At 37.6% G+C, this 24,431-nt stretch overlaps 1 protein-coding gene across 3 annotated transcripts in view; it reads right to left on the reverse strand.

Annotated features, from left to right (window-relative positions):
* Positions 1–24,431, reverse strand: part of SSBP2 (single stranded DNA binding protein 2) — a 217,034-nt gene that overhangs the window by 56,447 nt on the left and 136,156 nt on the right. For 2 of the 3 annotated variants that reach the window (XM_076362396.1, XM_076362394.1), the window contains exon 5: positions 12,579–12,668. The exons of the other annotated variant lie outside the window; for it this stretch is intronic. In XM_076362396.1, coding sequence (XP_076218511.1) covers positions 12,579–12,668 — 90 coding nt within the window. The remainder of the gene's footprint in view (positions 1–12,578; positions 12,669–24,431) is intronic. 3 annotated transcript variants of the gene reach the window in all.

The raw sequence follows: 24,431 nt of genomic DNA on the forward strand, positions 1-24,431 counted from the left end.
TACATTTATCGACCACACTTTGTCCCACATACATTGCAAAATTTACAATAATCCACAGCCAAATAACTAATCCTGAATATTGCTTACATTTCAATTCCTATTGAGACTGAATTCCTAAAGAGATTGAATTTACCGTAAATATCCATATCTGTTCCAATACATACATATTACATGATACCCTATGACTCATTATACTGTATAGTACAACCTCATGTAGCAAACACACACACACACCAGGAAAACAAATAAACGTAGTTCAAAAAGAATTACTGCAGTTATTGGGCATGAGTAATGGAGAGGTTGCATGCATCTGCTAACCGTAAAAATTTACCAAGAGCCAAAATGCCAGCAAAGAAAAGCTCAGGCTGAGGAGGATAAAATGGAATGAATACTGCTTGAATAGGAGAACCCTGTCTACATGGCATGAAAAAACCCACCTTTCTCAGTCAGGGTAGCTTAAAATAACAACATTCATCTAGATTCACATTAACATCTTCCCAGCTAGGTGTACTAAAAGGTTTTCTTCAGCTTGGGAAAATATGCATTTGTCTGGTCAAAGCAGGACAGAAGGTATGTTTTAAAGCACACCACCAATCTGGTTTAAATGACTACATATAAGGCTGCTGCAGAAAGCAGAGCAGCAGCTCAACCAGTCCCATCCAGCCAAAATACACCCTCCAAGGCTGACCAGCTTGCAGCAGGGTGACTTGCTAAGCACGACGTGTGGAAGCCCCAGGAGGGATGTGCTCGATCCACTGAGTGCTCAAGCCATTGAAGATGTTCCCTGCTCAGCTCGGCCCTCCTGCTGTGCCCAAGATGAGCGTTCCTACAGGAGATCTCATGAAAGAGAAGGTGTTTTACATATCTCGGGTACTTCAGCACAGTGTCAGCCAAGCCTGACCAGCCACCAGCAAGTGGGCTCACCTGGACACCTCTGCCTGCCAGGGACCTCTCCTCTGCCCCAGCCTGGGGCAGCACCACCCTGCTGGGGGGGGCAATGAGGGACAGTGGGGAGAGAGGATCCGTCTCTAACAACAGCTCCATCCAGACCTGGAAGAGAATGCCCATACCATGCTCTTACTGCACTTTACATAGCTTAGGAAAGCTGAGGAATGGGTTCTGCTTGCATCAGACAGTGCTCTGCAGGGCTTCCCAAAACCACCTCTAAATTCATGGTTTTACAAGCAAACAAAACCAAGTCATAACTGCTTTTCAGCATCCTGGGTTTTTTTAACCTGCATTATCAAATTTGGAACAATCTCCTTAGATTGTATGTCTCAACACCCTGAGAGACAGATGATGCTCCTAACTGGAGAACATCTCTTAGGGAAGTAACAAGAGCACACCACAAATTAAAAAAATACAAGATGAAACACAGTTTTAGCACTCAGTATAGAAAAGACTGAAATGGTTTTAATTGGTTTGTATAATTCAGTCACCATAATCAGCACAAACTCTAAACACTACTTATAACTAGAAGCTGAAAAATTTGTACACATGATGACAAATTATTTTCAATTAACTGTGCTGCTACTTGAAGAGCTACTTGAAGAGCAGGTATTGTAAGAGGGTCCAAGCTGCCAGCATCAAGGTCGTAAGCCAGATGGAATTCTCATAATGACCAAATTCTTCATTTATTAATTTAAAGTTCTAAATGATAAGAAGTGAAACAAACCAAAAATCTTTATTCTCCTCCATTAAAAAATGAATTCAATTGCCAAGTTACATATTCTGTTTCTGAAAATACAATTCATATTCATCTTTTTTGTTTTTCAAACTTTATTCCTGGTTAAAAGGATTGGCATCACTTAACTATTTATAGTCCAAACGGTAAGAAATAAGACTGCTTGGTATTTTTATTTCATTTTCTTATTATGGTAGCAGTACCAAAAAATGACTAGGAAGTAACATTTTAATATATCTCCTTAAGACTCCTATATTTTATGAAATGGCTTAGAGGTGCTTTACAACTACCACTGGTGTGTGTGCTTCCATTCTCAACGAAATGAGGTTTTGTACTCCTGAAGAGTACCAGTGGTGAACCATAAAATACGTGTGAATTGAATTTATCCAAGTTAGTTTACAATTCATATACTTCCATTTATTTAGTTTCCTCTACATTTTTTTGTGGACATGTCCATCAGCAGTAACAGTCACCACAGTGTATAAGACACTCTTCATTAACACGTTTTAATTCTAACCAGGACTAAACTAAATTAGCTCTCAAAATGACACTCTTGTGCTGGCACAGCCTGCTGATAAGCACAAACATTTAACTTATCCTCTGCAAAGCTCGGGCAGGCTATCATCAATTCTTAACAAAAAATTATTTTCCTGTTCAACTGCATTTTACTGTTAATTATACAACCCTTCTTGTCCTCCTTCACCCCTCAAATGGCTACCACAGTGTTAGAGATCTTTGTTTTATATTTTGCTAAAGTATTTCAGAGGTGAAATTTGGGTTACACACTACACATCTAGTAATCTACCAGTAGAAATCAAACTAGCTGTTTTCATCTACACTATTTCACATAAAATCGTGTTAGATTCTCAGCACCGAGACAGGATTTCTCTCTACATTTGCCTTTCCTGATGACCAAATCTATTTCCATGAGCAAGTTTTTCTCTGTGCTTCAGATGAAGATCCCTGAAAAAATAATTTCCATATTTATGGTTTTCTAAGAGCAGCCTGACACAGTCCGGCACCCTATAAATAGCAACAGTAAGAGGTTTGATTTAATTTAGAGTATAGAGCAAAATTAATATTTTTTTTTAAAAATTGAAAAACCTTCCACAAATGTCTGTCTTTCCACATCTAAAATTCCAAAAGTTACAGCAATACTAGCATTTCAAATAAAATTAATGCTTTCTCCCTGGTCAAGAAATACAGGACTCATTCCACCATCTGAAAGAATACTGCAATACATACCTTGCACACTCTGCATAGAAAAATGAAGAAACAAAATGTCTTTAAAAAAACCCCCCAAAACCCAAACCAAAATCTTGTCCCTAGCTAAACATTTCTCTGTGATGCTAAAAGCAGGATCTACCCGCTCACCTGGCTACCTCTCCAGAAATTTCAGAAAGTAAATAACGCTCATTTTGGTGATAGATGGTCTTTAGGAATTGTACTGTTATTACATCTCTCTCACTTTGTGGGAAATACCATTATCTCATGCTCACAAAGACTTAGCAAGCGGGAGAGAAGTTCTGCACAGGACATTTAATGGAAATTTTGAAAGAAATGCGATTTTAGAAGGGTTATTACCTACATGCATTTTAAACCAGGTTAATAGTTTTAAATGCAAATACTACAGAAAAGAGAGTATTTCAAACCTGACTTAAGCTAAAACCAAAAGGTCAAGAAGTATCACCCTTTTAAAAAAAATAAACAAACTGCGCTTTTACAATTCAGACATCATACACACAGCTCACTTATCTTGAGAAAGCATTTCCTTAACTTTAGTAAACCTTCCAGTCACCCCTGATTATGATATACAACTGATTTTTTGGAACAACTTTGACAATGACAAGCTGGAGTTTGTTATTCCTGCTGTTATATTTAATAAATGTATTATTTCAAAGCTACATGCGTTATCTTCATCCAAGGATTTTGGTTTCAAACGCAAGCACTTGCGGCTCATGTAAAAAGTAAAACTCAGACTATGACAGGAACTGAATTAACCTCAGCAGAAGGAAGCATCATATTTAAATGACAACCCTTCCCCTAGTCTTTACTACCACTTCAGCAGCAACTACAATGTCAATTCTGGTGTATGGTCAGTAGCCTTCAATTTCTGAGGTTTCTCTCACAAACAGAGAACCTGAATTTTCAGGATAAGATTATAAAGTTCAGAACAGATCTCCTAGGTAAATGACTTGTGCCCAATTCCACCCCTTCCCCTTGCACCACTCCACAGCTAGCAGTGGGTCTGTGGCTGCTTGAGATGTACCTGTGGAAGGGGAGGTAGGGGAAGCATCGGCTCAGAGCTTATTTAGCTACTCAAGCTGAGCAGTTTTAATTTGTTCTAACAGTTATGAGCAGTAAAACCATTACCACAACTGCAGGATAGAATTATCAAAGCCAGCAGATGTCGGACACCTTTATCTTTTTAAAGTTGACTTTATTCCTGGTATTTAGAGAAAATGAACAAAAGAGAGAGGAAGAAACACAAACTACTTACAAATCTTTCTAGATGCTAATCCACTCTCACATAGTCTAAAAAGTCAAAATAATTTTTAAAATTAAAATATTTTAAAATACAGCGTGGTACTGGCAAGGCAAAAATGCACAGGTCCCAATTCTGCAAAGAATTAGATATATGCATAATTTTATGCACTTGAGTATTCCCAGTGGGTGTCAGTCTGCTATACTGGAGTGGATGTGTTTACAAACAACGGAGATTCCAAAAATACAATAAAATTCTTCTTACTAACATAAACTATATAAACCCAGAGGAAAAAATCCCCTTTAAAGTCTATTTTCAAAGCTTTTCAAGGCCTACCAAAGCTGCTAGCTTTGCTCACAAGCTCTATTTGTAGCTTTGGTGTCGTTTCATTCGCTCACAGTAATGTTTTAACAATCCATGATGCTTTTCAAGCTTCTGGGACTTCACTGTATCTGCTCTGCTCAGGGCCCCATTCTTTAGCTTTTAACTCCTTTACCTGCAATTTTCTCATATGCTCCACTGGATTTCAGGATGGGTGTGAACACATAGCAAATCCAGCTAATTTTGCAGTCATGCTCCGGTTCCTTTTTAATGATTGGTACATTTTAGTTTGAAAAAAAAAAGCACAGGCAATGCTGCAGAAGTGGGGAAAACATGAGGATCAGCAGTGAAAGGTGAGCGACAAAGCAGCGTGCTACTGTTGTTAACAAAGTATGGCTGTTTGAAGATGGGGGATAAAAAATGGTAATGCTCTGGAAAACCAGGAAACTGTGCGAGTGTTAGGGGAAGACAACAGTTGAAACAGTTCAAAGGGGTTTAAAAAGAAACAAAATGTTTTTAAATAGACGTAGATACATGTTATGGTCCTGCAAAGACCAGTCTGAGAGACGCCTGCATCTTCTAGCTTTAGTCATGTAATTTAGCTGCTGGAATTAGGAATCCTCATTCCTTGTGCAAACAACGACCCCTTGGTGGACAATTCATAGAAGCAACACAGCCACTCCAAAATGGCTTTAAAGGGACGCTGGAGGATTTCTCCCTCCTCATCTTCCTTACTGCTGGATGCTTGCTCAAATGAGCAATCTGGGAGGATGTTCTGCGAGTGTGAAGGGGCTGAGGCAGAAGATCACGTACCCAGCAGATCCCTGGCCACCGCAGTTGTTTCCGGGAGACTAATACACGTGAGCTAGATTAAAGTGAGTGCAAGGACTGACTGAAACCACAAACGGGCTGGTTTAACGCTAACTGTTGTGGAATCAGAGGAGATGTAAAGGTGCCATCTGTATTTGTTTGGGAGACTTTCACCAATGACTTTTAAAAGGAGCAGATATTCTATACTTCCCCTTGGAAAACAGCTCAATTATCACTTTGCTTGCTAGTTTTCTTGGGGGTATGTATATAGCAAAGATTTAACTGTTTTAATCAAATGTTGCATTTATTGAATCCATAATACAAGCTCTATTTTTTTAAAATGTATCATACCATGACTTTACTATAAATATTGAAAAAATAAGTATAAATTTAAATAGTACATTATAAAGACATTTTACAGCCTTACACAGAAGCTTACAAATCCTTTTTCTTTTTATATATAAATAGTTCACTATTGCCATTTCAAAATGCAAGGTGTGTGTTATTATTGATTTTTAATTCACTAACTAACTTTGCTTATTTTCACTATCTAAATGCTATTTAAACTCATTTTTTAATAGCAAATAGTAATGTCAGGAGGCAGGAGGAGAAATAGAAATGTTTTTTCTGCTCATGTGTCTTACTGTAATGATGCTCTCCTAAAGCATTAGGTCAGCTCAACTAAGGCACAACAGGGCTAAAAATAATACTTTAGAATAATATGGTGTCCTGGTTTTGGCTGGGATAGAGTTAATTTCCTTCCTAGTAGCTGGTACCGTGCTGTGTTTTGGATTTAGGATGAGAACACTGTTGACAACACACCGATGTTTTAGTTGTTGCTAAGTAATGCTTACGCTAGTCAAGGACTTTTCCGCTTCCCATGCTCTGCTGACTGAGAAGGCTGGAGGTGCACAAGAAGCTGGGAGGGGGCACAGCCAGGACAGCGGACCCCAACTGGCCAAAGGGACATTCCATACCATGTGACATCATGCTCCGTACATAAACTGGGGAAAGCTGGCCGGGGGGGCCGCTGCTCGGGGACTGGCTGGGCATCGGTCGGTGGGTGGTGAGCAATTGCATTGTGCATCACTTGCTTTGTATATTCTTCTTATTATTATTATTCTTATTAATTTTATTTCAATTATTAAACTGTTCTTATCTCAACCCACAAGTGTTCTCACTTTTACCCTTCTGATTCTCTCCCCCATCCCACTGCGGGGTGGGGGAGTGGGGAGGCAGTGGGGGGAGTGAGCGAGCAGCTGTGTGTGGTGCTCAGTTGCCGGCTGGGGTTAAACCATGACATATGGGTTGAGCTAAAATGAGAATGAGCAACTGCCACTAGATGGCATGACAGCCTTACATTACTTTGGTGGGTTGGGTTTGGTTTGGTTTTTTTTTTCCCTTTATATAAGAGGAATATGTAACATTTGTATTTCAAACATGGTGTCGACACATTTTTCCCATGCCATTCCAAGTATGTCTGATGACCACAAATTGGTGAATGAAGCAAACTACTTCACAATTCCATTAGAATATATATGCACTATGGAAATAAGATTTAGTGGTAAGCTCAACTAGGACAAATTTTAACAAATTTGCTGAAAAAAAAGTAATGCATTTAAAAGAAAGAGCACTTTACTTATATGTGAAAAGGTATAGTCAGTGGTAGAATTTAACTTTTAAAAAAATTACCAAATTAAACAAATGAACTGTCAATTATTGAACAACCTGCTTCCTCTAAATCTCAGTTGGCACTTGATAAGTTAACTATTCAGCAGTGCCTCTCAGGTGAGTTAAGTACAAACCCAATGTTGTTACCTGCCTGAGTGCCTTTAAAAAACAGACAGGTTCCTCATACAGATGCAGACATGGTGAACTTTTGGTCAACCATGTAATAAAAGAGGTGAAGATAACTGGGGTTTAATTAAATATGCATTTAAATGTTTCTCATAATTGCAGTGCAAAAGTAAGCAACCAGGGTCAGATATTCAGCAGTGCCAGTTGTCACTATATTGGAGAAACATGATGAATTCCATTGGATTAGAACCTAGAACTTCTGAGCAACCTGATCTAGTTGAAGATGTCCCTGCCTATGGCAGGGGGGCTGGACTAGATGACCTTTAAAGGTCCCTTCCAACCCAAACTATTCTATGATTCTATGATTCTAACTCTGCATTTAGGTGTGTTAAAACTGGAAAAGTAACTAAAACGCAAATAAAATCCTGTGAAATCAATACTTCCCATTCTGTTTAAAAATTCAAAATACTTTAGTGAACACAAGCTCCAAAACTTCCCTCTGGTCTCTGCTTACTTGCTTACTAAGGCTGATATTGTCCACAAAGATCAAATAAAGTGAAAATACAAATGTAATGTATCTCAATTTTTTTTAGGCAATTTAAAGATCAGTGAAGAGATGGATGGAAATGGGCCAGCACTTCACCACCTGCAGAGCAGCGGTTTGCACCTGAACACAACCCTCACGCTTCACATGGGCACACTGGCATGTGCTGTGGAACAGAAGTGTATCTGGGCTTCAAAATTTCCATGACGATATTTCCAAACGTTCATGTTGTTATTTTCTAAATGCATATACCATGATGTTTCCGATCTCATTGTCATCAAGAAGAAGGGAATGAACACTTTAAAGACCTTGCTCTGCCTGTATCTAAGAGGGCTTTCACAAGTAACACTTCTGTACTGCACAGAACCAACCTGGTGAAAAATGCTGGTTGTCCTCAGGCCAGAAACTGGAAGTAAGATTGGATATGAAAATCTGAGGGTCTTTCAATTCTATGACCTAATCCTCTTTGATCACAAGTGGATGAATTTAACTCACCATAAATGAGTTTATTAGAACCTTGTGGAAAGCTTTGGCTGCTGACATTATATGCATCCTCTAATGTCTAGACCCGAAGGTAAATAATAATTATAATCTTACTCAGTCCTCCAGTTGCCCTACTATTTCAGTATCAGATAGTATTTCAGTATCAGATAGGACTCCAAAAAGAGGGACGAAGACTAGGTCACGTCGATCTCTGTGGATGGTCATATGAAGAAACTAACAACAGAGTAACTCTGATGCTAAAAAATGGCACAGAAAATGTCCTAAATGGCTTTATTTTATTAACATAATAGCTAAGAGCCTTCCTCACACCTTAGCTCCATGTACAGGATGTGCTTGTACATCCTGGCAAACTGATGTATTTCAAGACTCAGACTGGAGTTAGATGAGCATTTCAGAAATGTATACAGCCATCTTACCCTAATGCAACCTAATATAGTTTTACTGCTTCTGTTGCCCAAGTAATTCATAATCTTTTAAATCCTTTTATAAGTGACTATCCTTAGTCACTTATGACATTCTGTTTTAATAGGTGGAGAAACATGAAGAAAGAGAATTGAAATGACTTATCTTGGGTTACCCAGAAAAAACGTGGGTAACTTAGGGATGAATTGCACATTGTTTTTTAGCATCCAGGCTCGCACTCTGATTCCCAACCATTATCCTTCTCTGAGGCTCTGATTTAAGAAAGCAACTTACCAGAAGCACTGATTCACCAGACATCACCCTCATTGAACTGCACTTGACCCCTTATTTCAGCCTGAGACAAAATCAACTCTAAAACTTGTTTGGGTTCTCCTACTTGGAGTTTAAGAGACTTGTATGACAGAAATATTGTCTTCACTCCTCCCGTAGTCCCACACATTCAGTTTTGCTGCTAATGAACCAAGAGCAGATTCAGTTACTGTATAACCCCAACTTATTTTCAGAGTATCACCTATTCTACGTACTGAAAGAAGATGAGGACAAAAAAATATGTAGCTATAAAATTTAAAGTTACATTAAAATACATACACACCAGAAGATGAAATTGGGACACATCCTAACTCCACATAAACCTGTTTTCTTGACTTTTCAAATTTCATTTTTGACACTGTAAACAATTTTCTTTTAAAAAAAGTAATTTAGTTGATGATAATAGCAGTGCACAATTCTACCACCTTTCTTTCACTGTATCATTGTAAGGCGTTGCATTTTGGACCGTCAGCACTTTAGTGATCATCGTCCATCACCCGAATCGAAGTATAAAAATACAAGTACAGAGAGATACAAGAGAAATTCAGCTGCTGGCTCCAGAACTCCACCTCTGTGGACCGGGCATAAAATGCCAGAGGCTGCTAATTAACATCAGTGCTAGTGGCCTACATATACATGAAAACTTCATTTTACGAAGAACAGAGTTTTACCAGATACTGTCTGAGAAGCCATACTTCTCCCATGTTTATCTACCTCCATGTTCTATACTAGTATACTGCATTATTTTGTTTTATAAAAAATAAAAGAAATTTATTTTCTTTTATAAAAAACAAAGGTCACAGAAATAATGCTAGTGGTCAGCAGTGCCAAAAAAACTGGAAGCCAGGTAATGTTTCTTTGTTCCCAGCACAGTCCCCACCTAGGTTGCCACCTTCCCCTGACCTGTCTGATAAGAAGCAATTGCAGCAGCAAGAGCATCCATTTCGCTTACATCCCAGTTAGTGGTTAGTACCACATGCCGAAATAGAGTTGCAGCGTAAAACCAAGAGCCAGTACTGATGAGAAATGAAATTACTTTAAATCGTCTAGCAATTCTGAGTTAGCCAAGCAGAGCTGGAAGGTAGTGGCTGTCAACAGCTTTAGCTTAGGCCAATCCAAACATTTCATGAAAGCAACAAAAGGCATCCTTATCATTCCAGGATGACCTTCTATATAAATTTTAGGTTGCAAAAAGTTGAAATGTTACAATGTTTTTGTAGTACAAAGTCTTAGTGAACTAAATATAGATATAAGCACCATTCTCCCACTGTTTCTATAATCTTCTGACTCTTAAAATTGTTCACTCTTCTAATCTAGGAGTGAGTTGCAGGTCTAAATTCCAAACCCTCAGTGAAAGAAGATCGGCAGTTCATCTAAAGGCTGAAGTTTCTCAGTGTTCAGATCAAGACAGTTGAACATGTTTTCTGTGATACACCTTACAGTTTCAGCACACTGTTATGTATTGACTGGATTTTGGCTTAGCTCCCCTTGCTGGGATTGCTCCCAACCATATCAATGTATCCACTATCGAACTTGCAGTTGGATTTGCTAACTAGCATGTTATTCCTTTACATATATTCTTAAGCAGATGACTACTAAAACTAATAATAAAAAACTAATATAAAAACTAATAATCTCTTGAAAAATGTTCTGTTGACAAGGCCATTCAACTGAGGAAAGTAGATCTCTATCAGCTAAAACTGTAAGGGACTAATCTTGAGTATTGCATGTTACAGAGAGACACGATGGCACAGATCCAGCAGTTTCAAGGAGAGGTGAAGGGTGATGTCTGGAGGAGTCCAGACCAGACTGTGCAGACCAACTCTTCGAACCTGCCTTGCAGAAGACTCATTGGACATGCTGTTGAGTTGATGATAGCTCTGATTAATGTCACAAACTGTGTTACACTGAAAATGGATTCTCCTCTTTTATTTTCAGTCCCAGGCCTTGCAAAAAGAGCGGGCTGGTGGTGGGGCTTCAAGTAAGACTGAATTGTCAGATACTGACAGACAAGGAAAGTTTACCCATACTTAACTTTCTATCTTCTTGTTTTTCTTACATCTTTAAAGATCTAGAGTGGCTAGAAGTCTTTTCATGCTTCTAAAAACAGAACTCCCACACCCTCCTCCTGCAAAACCTTTAAAATAGTATTGTCTCCTCTATACTTCGCATACTTGTCCTATTTGTGCCCCTTCCCCCTCTTAATTGTCCTTAAAGACAATAAAAGAAAAAAACTTTAAACTTTCATTCCTTTGACATTACAACTGGAGTGGGCGGCTAAAATAAGAAAAAGTGAAACGTTTATACAATATAAAAATTAAGACAAAATTGTGTTTAAAAAAATCTACCTAACCAGCTGTTTAAAACAGTAAAAGCAGAAATAAAATAATTAATCAGTTCTGCCAACTCCTGAGGATTTTGTGACTGGCAACAGTAAGATATTTTCTATTTCACTTGCAAATATCTTTTCATTCACATATTAAAAATCACACCTCAGTTTTTGAGTTGATGAAGGAAACAATATGCTCATGCCAGGTTCAGGGTTTCTTTATGTAGGTATCAATACTGCAGATAGAAGTTTTTCCCTCTGTGACTGTGGGAAAAGGAAGGCCATACAAATAACGTTGTCACATACAGTGTAAATAAAGACTGCTGATATCCTGTCATTTTTGTACAATCACCATTTGGATAAAAAAATAGATAAACCATTTCTTCTTTTTTTCCAGATGAAATATGCTTCTTCTGTCTATGCATCTCAGGGAAGAAGGAAAAAGACACTGGTCTCTACCTGGATTTCAGCACTTGTTTTTTACATAACATCCTATCACGATGTTCTCCCCACATCATAGTCCTGGAAATCTGGGTTGTTTCTTTCACATCATGAGAACAAGTACGTGAAGTGGAAATCTCCGCTCTTCCTAAAGAGCTGTTTCAATGCTAGAGATGCTGCCACTTTTTGCTCCTGCTGCACAGCCACAGTTTGCCAGTGTGGAGAAAAACAACCGAGCTTTGGTGAAGAGGAGATGCAAGCTCGCTCACAGGAGCAGTCCAATCTCAGATTACAACTGTTAGGTTGGCCTTGCACTAAAAGCTGCCATTTTTTCCATCATAGTATTCTGTACTGTTAATGTCCAAAGTGTTAACTGGGTATTTAGTTTCATTTACGACAAAACTTAATAGAAGCAACACACGGTCTAAATCCTTCGCTTGTTTTTTTAGGCATTAGGGTTGAGATCTTCAATGTGCAAGGAGATGCTCAGTGGGATATTCTCAGTTGCCTAGGTGTAATTCCCACTGAAATGGGAACATCTTAAAAATCTGGCCTGTGGCTTTACCACAGAGCTAAACACGACCAACAATGTTCTTACTTTAAAGTTTCAATGCAATGTATGTATATTATCATAAGAAATTCTTTTAAAATTATATTCAAGCATTTTCAGTCTCCACTCATAAACTGGCACCATTTCTTATCCTTGAAATTTTGAAATGAGTTGTGCTGTACTATTTCATAAATGAAATACTTGTCCATCAGAGAGATCCCTTCCTTTCCACCTATTCATTTTTGTTAAAAAATAAACTCTCAAGTATTGCACCATATAGTGACACATCGTTTAGAACAGGACCTTTTCTACAGACTTGCAAACCGTATTACGGAGGATTTTCTATCCTAAAATTCCTGTAATCATAATTTTTCTGAATACCTGAAAAAAACCCGGTGGTACAGGACCTACTGGCATGCCATCTCCTGGGGGAATGTTTCCTAGCACTGGACTGGGAGCTGCTGCAGCACTCTGAAAAGAACAAAGGGAGAATAAACCTTTGTCATTGCATGGTAGGCATTAAACCCAAAAAAACCCCCAAACCAAAAAAAACCCCCAAAACCTGACCAAAATGCAGAAAGTAATTCTCTGGATATGTCATAATGTCATTGTTTCATCTGAAGGTAAATTAAAATTGTATAGTGTTCAGTCTTGGTTTATACAAGTATAATGATTTGTTAAAATAACATATGTATGTTGAGGGGAAGGATGCTAGAGATTGCATGGATATACAAATAAGCCTCCGTTAGATAAATCTTGACTAGATTTTAAAAAATATTGCATCTGAATGTGTCTATATATATACACAAATGTGAATGTAACTTGCACACTTTTTCTTGTATTATGTGTATAAACATCCTCACATATGCACAAGGATATACATATAGCATAAAGAAAGTAATTTATGCATTTTATCAGCAATTTCCAAGCACTTTAAAGATAATTTCAGCAGACTGTAATATTCTTTCAGAACTACATCAAGCTTCAAAACAGGATTCTGTTACAAACAGTACAAGAAGGAATGCTCACGATTCTGCTGGTAATGCTTATGAATTTACCAACCCCAAAAATAACCACCATGACAAATTAGAAGAATTCAGATTACGTTTTTGGAAGGGAAAAGAAAAAAGGGATTTCTAAGAAGTGAATCAGAGGATGAAATTAGTTACCTTTGCAAATCCTTCAGTTGGAAGAAGCAAGTAAAGAATATTGCTTCTGGCAATTTACTAGCAGGAGATCGTCACAAAAAGGGAAGCCAAACTGTTATTGTTGTCATGTATTGGAACCTCAATTACTTTTAATTTCTAGCAGTCTTCCTTCCTGCAATACGTTTTGTAGGGCATAAGGCTGAATCACCTACAAAGGCTTACAATCTTCTTTGAAAGTACTCATGCACACACAATACATTGAGAGCCACTTGCAGCTTACTAATGACCTGCCAATATCTGCCCTGCAGAATATGAATGGCTTATGTTTATTAACTTACCACTCTATTGTACGCTCACACTTGATATCCAAAAGATGCAGATCTGGAAATTCTATTTCCAGGTGTTTGGCACACTATCTAGGAAATTAAAGAATAATGCTGGAAAGATTTGAAAACTGCCACAAAGGAGGGGTGACCTTTTTAAACCAAGCAGAAAGGAAATATTCAGTTAATTACCACAGATTTTTCAATGGCTTAAGCTGTGCTTTAGAATCACATTTCTGAACAACTAGCAGTAGCATATTTAGCATCTAAGCTGCATGTTCTTTCCAAACAGAAGTCTAGAACATATCATTAAAATACAAAGACTGCAAAAAGTGCTGGCTTCAGAACTGGGTGCAAGACTTATTCACTAGAAAACCCTGTAATAAAGGGTCTTATTTATGCAAGGATCTGGTCTGCAGGATCAGTGTTAAAATACTATATAATTGCAATTGACAGAAAATGATAGTCAGGTGAGCTGGACGTAACAAACACTTTTTAATCATAATACCTTCTTGTGAGAGGCTACCACAAACCAACCAAACCAGCCTATAAAGCTGTAGCAAATACAGACGGTTCTCCGCTAGCCACCATCATTTTTTGGGCAATGCCTGAAGTTCATGAGACTGGAGTATGGTGCTGCTTAGACACATGCAAAATCATGCAACTCCCTGGAAAGTCTCAGGCACTTCTCTCAGGTCTGTTGCAGTCTCTTGGCCTCCCAGACAGAGGGGGAAATAAGCAAGTGATGTGAATGCACAGAATAACTCCTGAAGAACAAAGTAATTTTGTTCCCCTTCCTTTCTTTTGCATGGCTTCTGTGAATGTCCACCGATTACTTTCAGATTATCTACATTTCCAAAGGAAAACAGAAGAGAAAGTTTTCGCTTTTTTTTTTTTTCTTAAAGCAAAAAAATGACCTGTTTAAACTGAGCATCGGATAACAACTTCAAGTAAAATCATGAATAGGTTTGAATAATGAATAAATAGACACAATTTGAGTGAAAGTATGTTGGATCTTACTTCCATATGTACAGGTTTTCTAGATGAAGAATGACAACAGTAGCATCACTGATGGAGAAAATCAATGATGTTAAAAGCCTGAGCGTCTTAAAATGTCCAAAATAGCCTGCACTGCAGTCTCTGACTAAGAAGGAGTAGCCCATTAAAGGGGCGCTAATAATGATGAACCTTATTACAATATCATCCCTCCTTGCATACCAATTCCTGATTGCCCCTATGCTACCTTAGCTGTGTCCATCTTTACTGGCCATGTAATAGGCACTGTAATGTGTTCAGTGGAGGCGATGCTACAGAATAAAGCATTTCAACTGACTATAATAAATCACTGGGCAAACACAACTCAACAGTATGAAGTCAGACAGGCAAAATACTATTAAGTTGTGAGATACCAGAGAAAGAGCTAAGCAGCACCTCCTCTGACACACGACCACTTTTCAGAAGCCTCCCATCCCAGGTTGCCTCACTCCTACTCACATTATTTAAACTATATACCAGGCATTAATGAATGTCAGAGTGCCTTAATGCCATGGGTGTTAGATGTCCTCCTCAACTGCAGCGTCTGCCAGAGCCCCCAAGTTACGAAACGATGCTTTTAAGAGGAGGGAACGACTTCTCGGGATGCAGTGCTCCCACAGGGATATAGGGATCTGCCCCCGCTGAGTTCATGCCGTTTCCCACACTTTGAAAATCACTTTAAAAAAGAAAAATCATGAAATATACTTAACAGTTTAAAAAAAAGAGAGAAGGAAATAATAATTATTCCAAAACAGGGAGAAAAGGATTAAAATTATATGTGAAGATTTATGTTAGCCATTAAACCTCCTAACAAGGTTTTATAAGAAATATACCTAAAGATAACATTTTCATAATTGTCTCAATAGTGGGTTTTTCTAAAAATATTTTTTTTTCCTGTTTTTGAATTTGACTTAGCACTGATACCGGAGGAACCCAGCTTTGTTCCTTGGTGAACATCAGAGATCAGCATGCAACTCTCCAGGACTGCTAAAACGGGCAAAGGGCAATTCTTTGTCTATTGAGCTACACATACAGCAATGAATGACAGTAAGTCTACCTCACACATGTAACGGAACGCACTGCTTTCACAGGTGCTGCCAATTCCTGTGAAGAGGATATGGCTCCAAAGTAACCACTTTTTAGGAGGAGTGGGTTTTGTACATCTTTGTTGATGAAGAAGGTATGTAGGAAGGAGCCGGATGAAGCTAACACATGAGACTGGAGAGCTTCTACAGCCTCCTCAGAAAGCCTTCTGCTTGAGGACTGAAGTCCCATTCTGGAGAGCTGCCCTGAGGGTGGCCAAAAGATCTGAGCAGTGCTATCGGATGGATATCAGAGGAATCATTTGTGATGACGAAGGAGGAAGAAAAGCAAGGTTTTGTGGAGGTGATTACACAACAGGTGATCCAGACTGATTTACTCAATCTCAGTTCTCATGGTTTCCAGAGAAAAAGGTTTCAACTAGAAGGGAACTAGCTCTTTGTTTCAGGCTAGTTACTCAAAATTAAATTAAATTTACTAATGTTGGCCTTTTTTTGATTGTATACCATGATGTTTCAGGGAGGTATTCAATGTGTTGATTTTAAGTGGCCTAATTATTTGAGACTTGATTACACCATGCAGTTTACAGATGCTTACGCAAAACCATCTCTCCTCTGTATTTCTGAGTGGGAAGGAGGACTGAATGATGCAAAGTCTGAGTGGCCATAATAGTAGGTCAGTTTTACTGACATTTGAAGTACCGCTTAATAATTGTAAGAATATTGTCATCATAGGCATTCTGCAATAGTCCAGTCTTAGGTGTTACAGAAACTTCAATTTCTATCTTTCATTATGTAATGTACCAGGTTTTTTTTCTGTTTTCATGTTTGCTTGTTTGGGATTTTCTTCGCTGATGGGCAATGAAGTCCCAAAATCAGAAATAAAGCATTTTCAGTGTTTTAGGTGTATTACATTTTCTAGCTTGTGCTATCCAATGAACGTTTTAAGTACTTATACCAGGTAGATCAATTCTATGATTCTATGATTCTACAGATCAATAAGCAAACCTGCAACTGCTGCATTGAAATATTCTTATTTATTCTATCCTGATGAATTATTCAGTTATTTTTTCCAAGTCCCACAGCAAACCATGGCTTCTTTTTGCATGCATTACAAGTTGTTCATCATTTATACTTCCATTAGTTTGACATTTTAAATATTTGCATTCTGCTTTCCCTGCTTTTCATACGAAGATGGAATAGGAAAATTTAAATGGCTAATCTTTTTGTACCATATCTTACCTCTTTAAAAATGGAAAACTGTATTTGCTTTTGTAGCTGAAATACTGAATTTATGGTATCTCTTTACAATTATTAATTAAAATCGTGTACTTGAATGAAACTTATTGTGGTCATTCTTTGCTCTACCTAAGCTACTCTTGACAATGTAAAAATAGATGATTATATTAAAAAAATAAAAACTAGCCACGGTTTAGGCTGGCTATTACAATAAAGAAATCACAAAGTAAATAAAAAATAAAATAGGTTAGTCATTCCATTAGTGCAGTATCTGAAATATAAAAATCCAAAGAGAAGTCTGCAACACATAGGTCATTTTTTGAGGCTGTCACAAGAAGTGGTTTGTGATGGAAGCTCACAGAAGAATTCCATTTGCAATGGGCCTCTAGGTGACACTGAAACTACTGGCACCAGTGTCCATGATGCAGGCAAGTTTAAACCCCTGTCTTAGGATTTAATGATGCTGAAACTGGCATCAAAGAGGAAGAAGGAGCAACAGTTTGTTGAGAGCACAGCAATAGTGTCAGGATGAAGAAGAAGCTGCATTAATAACTCTGGTTTGGAAGAAGGTGGGGAGCTAGACCTAGTAAGGCACAGATGCTTGCCAGTGCTGTCAAGTGTGATAGCTTGAGTCTCTCTCTGAAAAATAAATTATTTCTATAGGGAGAGTCTGAAACAGTTAAAAAGTCATTTTTCCCTTTTAAAGATGTTTCCTCTTGCTATTTGCACAGTAGGTGCAACTGTGCTTTCCCACCCTCCACAACACCTCCCGTCATACAGCACACACGAGTGAGGTGTGCCTGAGAATGCTTTACCGTCACCCCGAGTTGTGACTCTTCCATATACTGCTGGAAGCAACAGCCTTTTGATGCTTCCATGGGTTATCTCCAGGCTGACAGAGCCTCTGAAAGACATCCCCTAACCCCTAATATTAGGGTAAAATGGGGTGCTTTCTGGAGGGGCACTGCAACGCCTACCTAGAAGGTTCACACATTTTTGCTGCATGGCTTGATGCACGGTGAGTGTGATGCATCGTGAAGGTAGCACTGAAGGCAGACCAGGGTGAACACATGAAAGTGAATTAGCAGCATTGGTATGATTACTTAAAAATTTTCATACTGGTAAAATTTTGTAGCACAAATGTGTCTGAGAGTGTTCTGGAAGAACAAACTTCCAACCTGCCTTCATGAGTCCTACAAGCTGAACAGTCTGAGCAGAAACATCCTATTGCAGAACTGGCTGCAAATTATTGCAACCTCATGTTGTATGCACTATTTTTCTGGCTTCAAGGTCAAAAAAACCTAAACCAACCAAAAATAGCCAAGAAACTTCGTGTTTATGCCAGATCTCAGAAGTCCAAAGCACTTGCTGAAAGTACTCCATGGTGTATGAACTACTTCTCATACTCCTTTTGCTGAGACTCTAACTACTTTAATGATACAACTGAAAGCTTTGCTTTTGATTATTCCAAAATTTCATATCTGATTTTGAGTGATAATCAGAAAAAAACGCTAATGTACTCCAAACTATTGTAAATAATGCCAGACATACTTTACATTTCTTTCCTCTGTCTGAATCCTGCTTAAGAGAGAAGTTAGGTCATGAGAATTTTGGCAAGATCTTCAGAAATAATAACACTTAAATCAGTTTCTCTGAAATACAGGTTTTTCATCAAGAGTGATATTTTCATAAGAAATCTACTACAGAGCAATTCCAAGAACTAGCTGTATTATATATGCAGTATCATTTTACATTTCATCTAAACCCTAACGTGACTAAGATGTATTCACTCCTCAAGTTCAAGTACTGAAATATTAGTACAACTGGCACTTAATGTGGTGTTAAGGATCATTTTGTAATAAATAAACCATTATTTTATTTTAAAATCATTGAGCTTTCTAACCTAAATGAATTTAGATGTCTTTTTAAAAATTATGGTAATAGTATTAATATAATGTTTTCATATACTCATATATGCAACCAAAATACACAGAAACCAGACAAAAATACTCTGTCATGGAGAATATTAATACAATCAGTTGAATCAAAACAAGAGCAGTAATGTTCAGCATCTCAGGTTAGTTTTGTATATGTTCATATGACATTAACGCACAGGAAATTTAAACAAATTGAACAGTGAATGTGTAAGGATGGATGTGAAGGACAACGCAGGGAAACTACGACCGCCGTTGGTACCACGTTTGAAACACTGATGACAGCAGCATACTGTTGGCAGGAAAAGCAGAAAATGTTTACTTTTTGGTAGCTATCTCCTTGAAACCCATGCTGAAAACTCACACTGATGCTAAGCATAAATAAGACTCTGCTAGTCAGTTGATAGCTCTGAGATGAATGTACAAGTAAGTTCATATAAAAGTCAAATGTCTTTCCAAATCAGTAGCTTAATTCATCACATCCAGCGATGCCAATTAAGAGAACTGTAAATAAACACAGGAACAGATGACATTGGGGCCATCGTGTTTAGCTGTGACCAGTCCCTGATGCACCAAAAGCGCAATACTAAGAGAAAAATAATCCAAAAGCCAACTGTCTATTTTTGTCACTTTCTCATACCATCCTTTTTCCAGCATTTTTGTTAAGTTAAGCACAGCATTCTGGTTGCTTTCCCATAAAGGCATAGATAAGTATAATGCACCAAAAAGCTAACTACTTATTACCGACTTACTAGTTATTATCTTAAAAGAATACCTTCTAATTCACAGAATTTCATGCCTTCTCCAGCTTACTGCAAACAAACAAGAAACTAACTGAAGAGACACCGACATGCAAAACTGTGTATTGTTTTATCACATTTTACTGAGTATTTTTGATACAACTATGTTGTCTTCTTTAGGAGAACACTTAAAAATTTCTTGTTTCTCTTTTTTCCCTGAGGACGAAGGATAAATATTTAGTACTACTTTTTCAAGTTCACGAATTTAGGAAATGATGGGAATTAGGGAATTGAAATTTAGTTGGTTTTTTTTTCTGGAAAGACAAATGATGGATGATTACTACTTCCAATCACATTTACCACTTGCTTAATTTCTGGTCATTGATAGCTTCAAAGTGCCAGACATACTGTAGCCAATATTGTAACAAGATCAGCAAATTTCCATTTGTAAACACTTCAACTTGTAACTTACCAAGTATTTCTAAGCCATTAGCTAGTTACTATAATAGTGCTTCATTATTTTTTACCTACTCCAAATCAGAGAAAAGGAACTACATTGACGAACCACTAGAAACCTTCTTGTTTTCTCCAAGATAGAATATAAAACTACTCACCACCCTGAACAAAGATTTTTTAAAAACTGACTGGCAATAAGCTATTATTCCTTCTGTAGAGCCTTTGAACGTTCAGCTGTACACAAAAGAAACATAACCCCTAGACTGGTTTACTTACAATGAGTTTAAAATCTTCCCCAAAAGGTAGATTCATCACATTGATAGAAGCAAGCCATTTGAAAGATCCGGATCACAAGACCTAATTAATTCTTGCTGTAGTTCCAATGATATATATTTGTCTAAAATGTTTAATTTCTGTTCTGTAATAGGAAGGCATTCATGTGACAGTAGTAGCCTGACAAGTGTAACTGTAGAAGGTCATAATGCTATTCCTCGTAACTTCTCGGTTTTCCTCAAATTGCAGTTCCTTACAGTTTGATCTGGACTCTGGCATAGTGTTTCTGTTCACTCCATCTTATACGTTATGATAAGTGATGAAGAATATATAAAGTCATATAACAATAATTCTATTAATAGCCAAGTTGTGTGTCTGTTATCAGAAGAAAAAAATCACATTTAATCTTTTTTTGGGGAAAATATTGGTTTCTTCACTTTACATCAGCAGACTTGTTCACTTCACGAAGAGCAGACCTGTGGAAGAGGACTGTATGCTCCTGGACTCCACCCATTCTTCTCTCCCCATGAAATAATCCTACCCTCCCAAAACAACCTCACTGTAAGCAAAGCTTCCCCATATCTGAAGTAGGATTACAGTTTGTTTTACTGTATCCCAGTGCCCAATCTGGGGTTTTCATTCTACTTAGCTGAGATAGTGAAATTTATTACAGAACTGAAAACCAGGTATTAGGTTGGAAATATACTGTTAAGGGTAACAGAAATTATTTTTAAGGAAAGCTTTGCTATCAGTGAATAAAAGGATTTCAAACTCTTGTCAAAAGACAGCATTTTAGTCCTGTCTCTTAGCTGCTGCTTCTTGGATTATTTAGAACACAATTTCCAGACAAAGATTTCTCTTAAGTATCATTATAAAGAAAAGTTATAACCTTTATTATTCACTGGAAGTTACTAAAATCACTACTACACATAGGTGAACAGGAAGTTCACTTTTTTAAAAAAAAAGAAGTGCAAAAATAATTTGTGTTTTAAATATGGTAATAAAGTATCAAATTTCTGTCCATTCTTTTTCAAAACTGAACAGAACTATACTTAAAAGCTGACTACTTGGCTTTTCCTATTTCTTTATGAAGATGCAAAAAATAAGAGTAACATTTCAAATAATGTTTTCGGACAATTTTCTAGGAAAGTAAGGGCATTCATTTCAGCTTAATTCCAAGCCACATGTCATTTAGTAATGTATACCTATGTGCAAAATCGAAACACCAAAGGCTAGCCAAATGAGTTGTTACAGTTTTGATAAAATGCAACAGTATTATCAGATTCATCAGTAATAACCATGCTGCTGACAAGATAAAGGCACTTGAGGACACAAAACACTGTTGTTGCCGCTTGGAGCCCAGTTGCAGTGATATTTCAATGAAATTACTTCTTTCCAGAAGTGACACTTACACCCCTCCTCCAAATTCCCTGGAGACCAAGACTGCTTCAGTCTGCTAGCTTAACAACCACAAAATACTCAATGTGCTATTTTTTTCCAAGCTGCACCTCCAGACCACATCTTTGTTGAATAACTGACATTGCAGACCACAGGTTTAACCCACTGCCTTCCTCATCACAAGGAATTTGAATGAAGATGTGTGAAGATGCTTCTCTTAAAAAGGAGTTAGCAAGAAAATGGTCAGAGGAAATTACTTAACTTACATGATTGTGACAAGTTATATGTATCTCATTGAATGTTTTAATATGTCATCATATTGAAGCATTGCTTTTACAGTTAAGATTGCTAAAATAGAAAACTACTATACAAAAATATACTATTGCCTTTTCTCAGTATTTTCTCAACAGCTGTTGGGGTCATGATAACAGGACTGCAAAAAAAGTGAAATACCGCTGAGATTTTTAATATACACAGTCAAATAGGGCTAGCTCCTGAAATCATTATTCCAAATAACTCTAAATGGTGACCGATCATATGGCACCCTCTCCGATCAGGTAAAAGATAGGTACCTAAAGATATTTTTTAGAAATACAGTCCTTAGTCCACGTTTGAGTTTGAGTAATACTCAGATGATCAGTGTGCTTAAGCCATGACATACTGCACAAAGTGGGCTGATCACTGATAGTCTTTTCTTCCTGCTCCAAACACACTCCACTTTGTTCTGTTGATGCTCTACAGAAAATTCACAGTTGGTACAATTGTCCTAGTTAGACTAGTATGACAAGACTATCTTATATCCTAACTTTCTCTAGTAATGAAGCTGGTTGGTACAGTGTCTTTTAATAATTTAATTAATCTAATTGTTAAACCCAGTTTGTTTTCCGAAGATTTTAAGATTGCTATAGTATTGTATTCCAGTTCTCATGCCACTGCACTCCATACAACAGTCAAGTGCCCTCCCATTTTAAGAATATAGTGATTAATAACGATAAGATGAAAGATTCTCTGCATCTCTCCATCTTTTCCAAGTTATGAAACACAAATGAACAAATATGCTGTGAGGTGAAAGACTGAATTTTAATTATGAAATGCAAAGTAGACCAGTTTGGGGTTATCCTTAGGTCACCTGGGAGTGATTCAGCAATCTTGGCAATATATGCACACCTTCAGAAAAAAAGAAAACTCAATAATTCCCTCTCTATCCAAAATGGATTTTTGTCTCCATATGTAGTTGGCTGGAAAAGAAAGCACACACTCAGAAAACTAAATGCTATTTCAGAAGGAGCTGAACTGCATGATGAAACTGCTCCTCTGCTCAAGAAATAGTATATTTGGGTTTTCTTGTCTGGACCTTCATGTCATGAAATTCCTCTTTAATAACTGTTACTAAAATACTAACTACAGACATATCTCTGTCTTTTTCAAGGCTTTTCCTTAAAGCCTCTAGCCTGACTTTCATTACTTTAAAATCAGCTGGATTGTGTATATGGGAGCTGAAAAACAAATGCTTAATTCTGCAACAAGTACGTGGTCATTTTAAGACACTGGGAGACAGCAATTAAACACCACCCCTCCACCCCCCCCGGTATTATTATTCTTTCAGAGATTTTCTTAAGAGTGTTTTTCTTAAGAGTGAACCTGTTCCCTAAATGTCCTGAAGTTAATTCCGTAAGTTGAAACATCAGCACAAGGCCAACATTTTCAGGAAAATAACAGGCATCTGAAAATTAAAGATATATGCTGGAATATCTCTATTTCCATACAACACCAAATAAAACCTTTATGAATACTTCCCTACCATGCAAGACTGACTAGCCCAGTGAGGCTCATCTCCTCAGGCTCCCTCTACAGCCACCACAAAGAGGAAGCTGCTCTGAGACATCCTCTGGAGGAGTGCAATCATCTACAAAGGATGTGTAGGGAGACCAGCCTTACAAGATTGAGGTTCACCTTTGTGAAAACCCTCTACGTATTCAAGAGTTTTAGTTTAACTGAAGCATTGCATGCAATGTATGGTGCACAGCATTTATAACAAAATACAGTCCACTAGATATAACTTTTAAGACATGTCTGTAACTTGAGTTTTCAAGGACAGCTAGAATGTTTAATTTTTAATATTAAAATCTGAGAAAAACATTGCCAATTTGAAGAAAAGCATGGTAACGTTAAAGCTTATGGAAAGCTAGCCTGTAAAGTACCTCATTTTTCTCACATCTGAATATCTATCTTTGGATAAATGTAACTTGTTGAGCACAGAGTTAACACCTCTAAGTGCTAAAACAGAATTAAGTACTGTGCTTACGAAGACCTAACGTTTTCATGCTGGTGACTATTTGCTATAAAGTAGTTATCTTGGGTAGTCTACCAGTAACAGGGGCCCAACATACTACCCCATGGGGTACCAGAATTCAAGAAAGAGGCATCCATCCACACTCAAGGGACAGCAGAGGCAAGGGCTCAATCTTCCGAGGACCTGCCTGTATAAGACTTTTTAGATATTCTTCTCAATGCTTCACTATCTGAAATACTCTGCCTGTGTCTCAAACACCTTCTATCTGGAATGGTGGTCTGATACACATGTCTGAGACTTTTTAAAAATGCAGGATATGGGAAAAACAAACAAACCAACCAACCACCTAATAAAT

This window comes from Aptenodytes patagonicus, chromosome Z, assembly GCF_965638725.1.
Source record: "Aptenodytes patagonicus chromosome Z, bAptPat1.pri.cur, whole genome shotgun sequence".
Taxonomy (NCBI): Eukaryota; Metazoa; Chordata; class Aves; order Sphenisciformes; family Spheniscidae; genus Aptenodytes; species Aptenodytes patagonicus.